This window comes from Epinephelus fuscoguttatus, linkage group LG3 (genome assembly GCF_011397635.1).
Source record: "Epinephelus fuscoguttatus linkage group LG3, E.fuscoguttatus.final_Chr_v1".
Taxonomy (NCBI): domain Eukaryota; kingdom Metazoa; phylum Chordata; class Actinopteri; order Perciformes; family Serranidae; genus Epinephelus; species Epinephelus fuscoguttatus.
In genome coordinates, this window is record NC_064754.1 from 16943678 (window position 1) to 16953958 (window position 10281).

Consider the following 10281-nt stretch of genomic DNA (forward strand, 5'->3'; position numbering starts at 1 on the left):
TACAGTGGCAAGTTGATTGCTGATTTGAAAATGTCCAGGTACCATCAAAAAATTTGGAAAGATTATTGTTTATAATTGAACTCTGGTTCTTCCTGTATTTCTTTGAGAAGGGGAATAAAAATGTCTATCTTTGTTAACCGAAGTGTTTCCTTTTTTCTTTTTTTTTCATTTTGCCTCTCTGTATTTTTAAAATATGATATTAAGTCAAGTTAAGTCAAGTCAAATTTATTTATAAAGCACATTTAAAATCAACCCCAGTTGACCAAAGTGCTGTGCAGTTAAAAAAAATGAGCCCTAGGTTAGCTGGCCTGAGGGGGCTGAAGGTGGAGTAAGGGGTTAAACGTTCTGTCATGTAGGAGGGGGCCACTCCATTCAGGGCTTTGTATATGAATAAAAGAAGCTTAAAATCAATACAGTACTGCACTGACAGCCAGTGGAGAGAGGCTAGGACAGGGGTGATGTGGTCTCTCTTTCAGGTACCTGTCAAAAGTCTGGCTGCAGCGTTTTGTACTTGTTGCAAAGGGGAGAGAGATGACTGATATGGATGGCTTTTTCTAGGTCCTTGAAAGTGAGGAATGGTTTGATTTTTGCAATGGTGCGAAGTTGGAAAATACTGGCTTTGACTACTGAGTTGACCTGTTTATCAAACTTGAGTGCATAATCGAAAATGACACCGAGGTTTTTGATATGACGTTTGATAAGAGTGGACAGGTTGCCAAGACTGTTGCATATCAGGCTGATGTTGTCAGAGGGGCCAAAGAGAATGATTTCAGATTTAGCTTCATTTAGTTGAAGGAAGTTTACTGCCATCCAGGAGTTCTATCTCATCCTGAGCATCACATCATCAGACAACGATAGTAAATCAATGCCCACATTAGAGAAGAGTAACTGTCAATAATTTTCTGTACCAATAACACACTCAGCTTTACAGAAAAAAGTCCTTACAGGGGCGTCGGTAGCGTAGTGGATGGTGCTGGCGCCCCATGTACAGAGGCATTTCCTCGCTGCAGCGGCCGCGGGTTCGAATCCAGCTCGCGGCCCTTTGCTGCATGTCAGTCCCCACTCTCTCTCTGTCTCCCCATTTCACTCTCTGTCCTGTCAATAAAGGCAAAAAGCCCATAAAAATAATCTTAAAAAAAAAAGTCCTTACAATCATTTACTTAATTAGGACTTGTGTTTTAAAGGTCTTTGCTATTATTTGTTATTAGACTCTTGCACTACTTTTTAACCTTGCATCTATGCATTGCTCGTGGTATAATGTGTCTTTATGAACGATGACATCTCATAGCAAAGCTCTCACCACCTTCATTCTTGCACAGTAAACTTTTGATTACAGTCTCTACCACATACAAATCTGTAAACATGAAACTGTCTTGCTGATGTTTGGCCTGTCACTGCATTTTCAGGTGTCTCAGCAATAGTGATCACAGGCTGTGTGTGAGATACAGAGAACAATAACAAGTTTAACACCATCCATGGACATGTCAAAACAAACAAGCTCAGAGATACAGGGTTGAAAATTTGAAGTGGGTTTTTTAATGTTTATTTTCTTTAAAGTTGAGAAAAAGAAAAATAGCAAACGTGATCTGTATCATCTCAGAATTGTTTCAAAATGCTCCGATAAAAAATACAAATGATTAATAGCAATCTGTTATCCAGTTGTTGCTATTGACAGCATCTTGTCATAAATGTACATGCAATGACCCACCAGAAGAGGGCTGCATTGCCTCGAGGATCATCCAAACCTGTGCCTGTGTGCACAGCTTTCATCCCTAAAATGTTTTATTTACAGCCTTGTGTGCTCGTCAAGATTACACAGTCTTCACATCACCCCTGGCCATGGCCGTGACTTGACATGAATTTTTTATTTTATTTTATTTTAATAGCCAGAGAGAACAATTCTAAATAGAAAAAAACATGAATCAGTGACAAGAACATTAAAAAGAAAGGCAAAATAAATTATTTTAATTTATTTGGCTCGCAGAAACACTACTGTGTTGGGTTTCTTTGTGTTCCCTGTCATGCAAAGACAGATTCCTATTATTTTCTTGTCCTTTCAGTGGATAAAGACACATAGACTCCATAGACCATCTTAATGGCTTTTAAAAAATACACAGTAGTTCACTCATTGATGTTAATCACCCAGAAACACAGAGTGTAATACAAAGAAGCTTTTTCTCTTGATGAAATGCTGAAACAATCATCTGCTCGTACTGCAGAATGAAGATGAAAACATTTTGTGTTTTGAGTCTTGATATTTTTAATACTTCTAAGTTCTACTTAAGACTGGGCTTATAAAAGACACTGCATATGGGAACTAAGCACAATTAAGTCGAGAGAGGGAAACAAATCTAATTTAATCTGCATTAAATTAAAAACAAAGAAACAAAAAAACAAAAAAAAATTCTTTTCAATCAGAAATTAACCAACGACAACTCCTGCTAAATTCCCACTATGTCTGCCAGAAATGTATAGAGGTATAGTACTTTAATCAGTATTAAACTGTTTATAATGAAATGTGTGATCAAATTGGTCACTTTATTTGCCCTTTAATGCAACAAAGCCCGGGAATCAACCCCTGCCCACTCCTCTTTTAGAGACAAAAGAACAGATGTGCAGCCAGTCTACCCTGTCTGTAAGGCACACTTGTATTACACATATGAATGACTGGTCTGAAAAACACTAGCCATTGAGCCAATGTGCCTTTTATTGCACCCTTCATTAAAAATCCCCCCATGTTTAATTAGAACACATCCGCCACACTTGAGATACGTCTGTCACTGGCTGAGGCCCAAAGTATTTGAGCTTGGCAGGATTGACTGTGCTCTGCTGCACACTGAAACGCATGAAAGAGATGATGAGAGCTGTTTTAGGGGTATTACGAAAGTGAAGTTGCACTCATTCAAAACTCATTTAAAGTGAGAAATCCAGTGAGCATCCATGCTGTCTTATAGAAAGAGAAAATGTTGTTGTAAGTCTTCTTTTCTTCCCTCAGTATTATCAGCAGCATTACTTTTTTTGTTTGTTTGTTTTTGTTTTGTTTCTTCCCAAACTTTTTCTTATGAGTTTCATCATGCAAAATATTAAACCAAAACAAATGATACGCGACAGTTTTGCATGTAATTTCTGTCTTGGATAGAAATCACAGCACTTATGTAACTCACAACCCGTTTTCTATTACTACTTGCTGTCTTTGTCAACTGCTGCTTCATGCCACCTTATTGTTTTCCAAAAATACATCCACCATATTTCACATATCGAAACACTTACATTTTACCTGCTTTTTAAAATGTATCCAACACAGTGATGCAGACAAGAATTCCAGCACAGAAAAATTTTGTGTGTGCAATGCAGATAGTGTATCCCCTGTGGATAGCTTTAGGCACAGGCCCAGGGGCCCACAGTGTCAGGGCCTGGCCTGGCCTTGACCTGCAAAATGTCATTTAAATTTGCATGTACTAACCAGGGAGAAACTCAAAACGACCACAAGAGACACAAAGGCACTGCAAAGAGACCAAAACAACAACTACAAAAATGTGCAAAACAACCACAAAGAGACACAAATGAGTACAAAGACACAAAAATAACCACAAGGCGACACAGAATGACAACACAGCTACACAAGAAAACAAAAAAGTACACAACAAGAAAAATTACCTCAGTAAGGGACAAAGTTGTCTCAAATGGAGATGAGTGGCACAACAGAGACAAAAAACAGCCACAAAACAACTACAAAGAGACACAGAACAACCAAAAACATCACAAAATTACCTTAAAGAGACACAAACAACCACAAGGAGACACAGAATGCATACAAATAAACACAGGACAACTAAAAAAAGACACAAAATTACATCAGAGACACAAAATGACCAAAAAAAGACAGAAATTAACTCAAAAAGACACAAACATTACCTCAGTAAGAGACAAGGTTACCTCAAACAGAGCGAGATGGCAACATAAAGACAAAATCTAGCCACAAAACAACTACAAAGAGACATGGAACAACCAAAAAGGTCACAAAATTACCTTAAAGAGACACTAACAACCACAACGTGATACAAAACAATTCCAAAGAGACACAGAGTAAATACACAGCAACACAAGACAACCAAAAATGACACAAAATTACATCAAAGAGACAAAAAACAACCAAAAAAGACACAAATTAACTCACAGAGACAAAGAAATACCTCAGTAGGAGACAAAGTTACCATGAAGGGAGCCAAATGGCAACACAAAGACAAAAACTAACAACAAAACAACTACAAAGAGTCATAAAACTACCAAAAACATCACAAAGTTACCTTAAAGAGACACAACCACAACGCCATACAGAACAATTACAAGGAGACAGAATGAATACATAGCAACACAAGACAACCAAAAAAGACACAAAATTACATCAAAGAGACATAAAACGACGTAAGAGTAAGAGACAAGGTTACCTCACAGGGAGCCGAATGGCAACACAAAGACAAAAACTAACCACAAAACAAAAAAAAACAACCAAAAAGGACACACATTAACTCAAAGACACTAAGAAATACCTCAGTAGGAGGCAAAGTTACCTCGAAGGGAGATGGCTGGCACAAAAAAGACCAAAAACTACCACAAAATAACTACAAAGAGACATGGAACAACAAAAAACATATCAAAAGTACAAACTACCACAAGGAGACACAGAATGAATACACAGCAACACAAGACAACCAAAAAAGACATAAATTAACTCAAAGAGACAAAAAAATTACCTCATTAAGAGAGAAGGTTACCTCAAAGAGACGTCACAAAATTATGTTAGAGAGATACAAGCAACTACAAAAAGACACAAAATGAATACATAGCAACACAAGACAACCAAGAAAGACACAAAATCCCCCCCAGAGAGACACAAAACAACCAATTAGGCAAAAGATGAACAGAAAGAGACAAAACCACGAAAAGATGCATAACATCTACAAAGAGATGCAACACCAACACAAAGTCTGTGTGTCTTCCTCCAGTTTAGGAGAGATGGTGGGGCACTTTGCATATCTGTGCCTAGGGACCCATTGTCTTCTAATCTGCTCATGCTTCCAAGGTGCATGCAGATGGGAAGGAGATGCTCTAAAGGATGATGTGATGCAGCTCTGGGCAAGAGTCTTTTTAAAGAGCTGGTCCTCACCGTGTGTGAAGGATCAGAGTTTCCTAGCCTTCGGAGTTAGACTGATTACAAACACGCTTGGTATAGTTATTGTAATTAATCCTAAAATGTCTAAATCAGATGTAATCCATCTCCATCTCGTCAACGATTGACATTGCCATCCATCAAGCCGCACTGAAAGTATGCCGAGAAAATCCAAAGTGCACTGGCACATCCGGAAACATTTAGGGTTTGCACTTATTTTTATGGAGAAAAGGAATTGTGTGTTTTAGTGATTAGTTCATAATGATCAAGTTTATGAATTTATAGATAGTCTTAATTACTGTCTTTATAGTATTCGGAATGATTTCTCACAGACCACTGTACAAATATACACATTTATGTGTACAGATAGAAATCTGCCCCTACTCAGCGTACTACAATAAGAATTCAAATGTCAGTGGTTTGAATTGAGTTGGCAGGGGAGTTGGCAGCAGACTGTATTTTGTTACTGTGATTATTGTTGCATGCGTTCATCACAGCCCACTTCCCAGCGCTCCCATCCCTCTCGTCTCTGTGTAAAAGGTTCAGTATGATACAGACATGAGGACAGACGATCATCTCTCTTCTTCACAGGTGAGTGTCACTGTTTGCACGGTTTTCTGGCAGTGCTTGATGTGAAATAGTACATTAAACAAGTATTTGCTTTTAAACTGAGTTCAGTAGACCTTGTCAGAGATGTTAACATCTGACTGAGCTGCTCTTCAGAGGATCAGATGGAAAGATGCAGGATCCTGCTGAGTGTGTGAGACTTTAAATGTTGCTTTTTCAATGTTGTAGTTACTGTATCTTCTCAATATATGACATATCAGTGTGTACATCAGCATCATTAGTGTTGTTCTCTGCACAGCAAATGATTTAACCAAAACTAATAGATTGTCATTATCTTTAAACAGTATATGATAAGATAGTTATATTATTACCAGGCACATAGGCAACATTTTGTATCCTCTAAATCACAGTTTTTTAAGCTTGACAGTAAGACATTATGCAACGTTTTAGCACTAATATTGCTCTAATCGTTGTCTAATGGCAGAGTAAATCACCCCACTGACATTAAGTACAGGATTTTGTGGATAATGGCAGAGGGGAGGTGCTGTGCAACATTATACAACTGAAAGATGTATAATGAAAAGAATGTTTCTGACTTAAACAGAAAGATTAGAAGGATGAAAGAGAACACTGTGGTGTGCAGTAGGTGGGCTGTGGAGATGACTGCCGAAGTGTTCTCTACACCCCTGAAGATGGAAACAGCAGAGTCAAGGGCTTTTTCACCCATATATATATGCATATGATTTACTGAATGATTTTTATTATTGTGTCATGCACACTTACATGTGCCCAAGACACCGTTACAACGATGCTGCGGTAACAATCCAAAGTACACAAGTACTCTGCCTTCTATCCCAGGCCTGGCAAAGAAATTCAGCCACAAAAAAGGGTTCCCTTTCTTCAACAAAACTCAAATTTTTCAATGATCCTTAACTAAAAGAAATCAACATAGGTAGAGGTAATTTTACAAGAAAGTAGATTCCTTATGGCTTCATGTACAGGACAGTAAAACAAGAAGAAAGCTTCATTCTCAGCTTCAGCTAAATTACGCAACAAACAATTCTGTCCTCCTCTGTGGTGGTGTTGAACCTTCCAGTCTTTAATGCTAATGGTAACGTTCCTGAGTGCAACTGTGCACACAGGGATCTTTTTCTTTTGTTTAGATTATACTTCACATAAGGTTCCCCACTGTAGCAATTCTATATGAGACAATATCAATTCACTATAGACCCTGTCACACCCATCAAACCTGGATGGGGGTGATATAGGGCCTGTGGTGAATTGATATCATTACAATTATTTATTTATTACTCATGATGATGTGTTGGTTCAACTCAACAAGTCTACAAGCCAAACAAAGAACCTACATTTTCACTCTGCATCATTTCCCCGTCACCAGCGCATGGTCCCTGTGGTGTTCATTAAAATCCATTCCAAGTCAGCTGGAACATCTGCTCCCTGTTCACACCACTGGCACTGGAAATTTAATATTATTCTGTTCATTACAGTCATGTGTGTTCTGCTGTGTGATATACTGTAAATTGCAATGAGTGACTCCAGAGACATAAAGGAAAGCACACTTGTGAAAGTAAACAAATTACTAATATTCTTACAGAACTAGTCCATAGGCCTACCCATTGAGTGCACAGTTGCCCACATACAGTTTCACATGGTGTGTGTTTGGGATACAGGTCATAGGAAATTGCAGATTAAATAGTCAGCTGTCACCCATTAAGAAGAGCAATGTATTCAGACAGAGTTTTTTTGAATTTGACAGTACGATTGCAGCCACAGCGATCTGTTGCATTTTAGCCATTTTTCTGTTGTTATAGCGCCACCCATTTGCCAATTAGAGTTAAATTTCTCCAGTCACCTTGAGGCGTCCTGTTCTACATATCTACCAAGTTTAGTAAAAATCGATATGAGGTTAGGCCTAGATAAGAAATTAGCTCTCTAGCGCCCCCATTTTGTTTGATGGGGTCAATAATGGAGGGGTCCCCTCAGATTATGTGTGGTCATATGCCTACAAAGTTGTGTGGTGATCGGTGAAACCCTTGAGATGTTATACACCTTTATGTGATGAGCCACGCCCTCCGCAATATTCATTGCCTTATAGAAGCTCAGTTTTAGTAAGTTTTCCAACTTTTGCCAAGAGGGAACTTTAGATATTGCTCCCTAGATTATGTTCACCCAGTTTCATGCAGATCGATCAAACTTCCTAGGAAGAGATTGATTTTAAGTGTTTTTCAAAAAATTCAAAATGGCGGAAAATCTATATAACCGGAAGTTATGGGTTCATGAGGCAAATTTGTTCCTCATGAGGAGAGGCATCTCTGTGCAAAGTTTCATGTCTCTACGACATACGGGGCATGAGATATGCCAATTCAAAGTTTGCAATTTCAATTGGTTGCTATAGCGCCCCCCTTCAGCCAATTGATGTAATATTGCTTCATTCGCATCCTCCCATGACCCTCTACCACTGTGCCAAATTTCACATGGATTGACCAAGTCAGTGAGGAGAAAAATGTGGAACAGACACACACACAGACAGAGTTTTCGTCATTATATAGTAAGATACCAAAGATGTTTGTGATAAATGTAACATGCAGGGTCCAAATTCCTAAATATCTCTATAGGAAGATGTGATTGTGTGTGTAAGCATCTAAAATATCTGACACATCAGAGTATTTCTTGGTTTAGAAGTGATAATATATCATTCCCCTCATTATATCAAGATACGTGTTAATGAAAAGAACATCTGGTTTAGCTCTCCACTCCAAGCAAAGAGATGGCATTCTAGATAAGGCATCTACAACCAGAACAAGGGCTTTTCACCTACAGTCTCGTGTGATTCCTATGTTGAACTTAAGTTTACAGCTTAGAGATTAACTGAGAAGTTGCCATGGAGCAGCAACTGGGTCAAAACAAACAGAATTCTGGGTGGTTTGTCAATTTTTTCACTGTTAATGTACCGTAGAGAAGTGGAGGCAAACTGCTCCGAAAAGCCTCACTTACTGCAAAGTCAGACCACTCATTACTTACACCTGTATCTGTGTGTTTTGACAGGCTTGATTAGACCATGGATAACATCAGCGTGGGATTGCTCGGAGATGCAAACACATCTCTTCAGATTGAGCTCCAGTCCTGTGATACACTGAGGAGCCAGGCCTCTCGTGTTTTCCTGTATGCCTTCCTCTCCGTTGGCATCATCTGCACAGTAGTTGGCAACTTCCTTGTGGTTTTATCCATCGCCTACTTTAAGCAGTTGCAGTCACCCACGAATTCCTTCGTCATGTCCCTGGCAGTGGCTGACTGTCTCGTTGGCCTGGTGGTGATGCCATATAGTATGATTCGGACCATAGAGGGATGCTGGTATTTTGGTGTCCTTTTTTGCAAGCTGCACTCTAGCCTAGATGTTATGCTCTGCACCGCCTCCATATTCCACCTCAGCTGCATCGCCTTCGATCGCTACTACGCTGTCTGCAACCCGCTAGTTTATTCTTTAAAGATGTCCCGAAATCGAGTAGCTCTTCTTATTGTTGTATGTTGGGCTGTTCCCATGCTCATTTCCTTTGGCCCCATAATGCTAGATCTCCATATTGCCGGTGTGGATATCCTGCTCCCGGACGATGTATGCGTGTTCTTGGTCAATCGAATATACGCTGTCATGGCTTCCTTGGTTGCCTTTTATTTGCCGATGGCTATCATGCTAATAGCCTACTGGAAGATCTTCAAAGCTGCCAAACGGCAGGCCAGGCAGATCAGTGCCATGGAAAGCCAGATGGCTGCCGGAGTGGGCAAAGACTCAAGCAAGAAAAAGAGACACCGAAACACTATGAGGAGGGAGAGGAAGGCAGCGAAAATTCTAGGTATCATCATGGGAGTTTTCCTAATTTTCTGGATGCCCTTCTTTACTGTCAACATTGTGGACCCGTTCATTGAGTACGGCACAGAGGTGGTTGTCTGGGATATATTTCTGTGGCTGGGATATATCAACTCATCTCTAAATCCCTTCTTGTATGGTTTCTTTAACCGTTCCTTCCGTAGGGCATTCCTCATGTTCATGGGCTGCAGGGTATGCCTGCCTGGATCCTCCCCCGGGATGGAGCTATCGCACACTCGAAAAGAAGCAAATTAACGTGCAGATCAACCATGAAAGAAAGATAGTATCTGTATATTGTAATTTTTTTAGGCATACAAAGATCAGTGAACAGTAAGGGCTGCATTTTTTGTGAATCAGTGGCACTATTCAGAGTGCCAACCACACTTTCTTTTGTCAACATCATGGAAGAAGAGGAAATTTTAGTGATGTAGGACTGTCACCTCTTACCTCTCTTCCTTCAGTGTAAAGGTAGCATGCTCTGTTGCACAAACTTTTTGATTTTGTGACAGAAAAACAGTCTGGTTTGACTCTGCCACTAATGCTTTTTCCAGTTCTACTTTTAAGTAAATTAGCTTTTGATTATGTCCATGTGTTGCTCTCGCCTTTGAAGAACAGTCGCCCAATGTAGGAAATGTGTCAGTGATATTTGATGAAAATTCAG

General features: G+C 39.5%; 1 protein-coding gene across 1 annotated transcript; it reads left to right on the forward strand.

Annotated features, from left to right (window-relative positions):
* Positions 1-5909: 5909 nt before the first annotated feature.
* LOC125883389 (5-hydroxytryptamine receptor 4) lies at positions 5910-9875 on the forward strand. Its single transcript, XM_049567632.1, has 2 exons — positions 5910-5928; positions 8848-9875. Exons 1-2 carry the CDS (start codon positions 5910-5912, stop codon positions 9873-9875), a joined length of 1047 nt encoding a protein of 348 aa, XP_049423589.1.
* Positions 9876-10281: the final 406 nt, after the last annotated feature.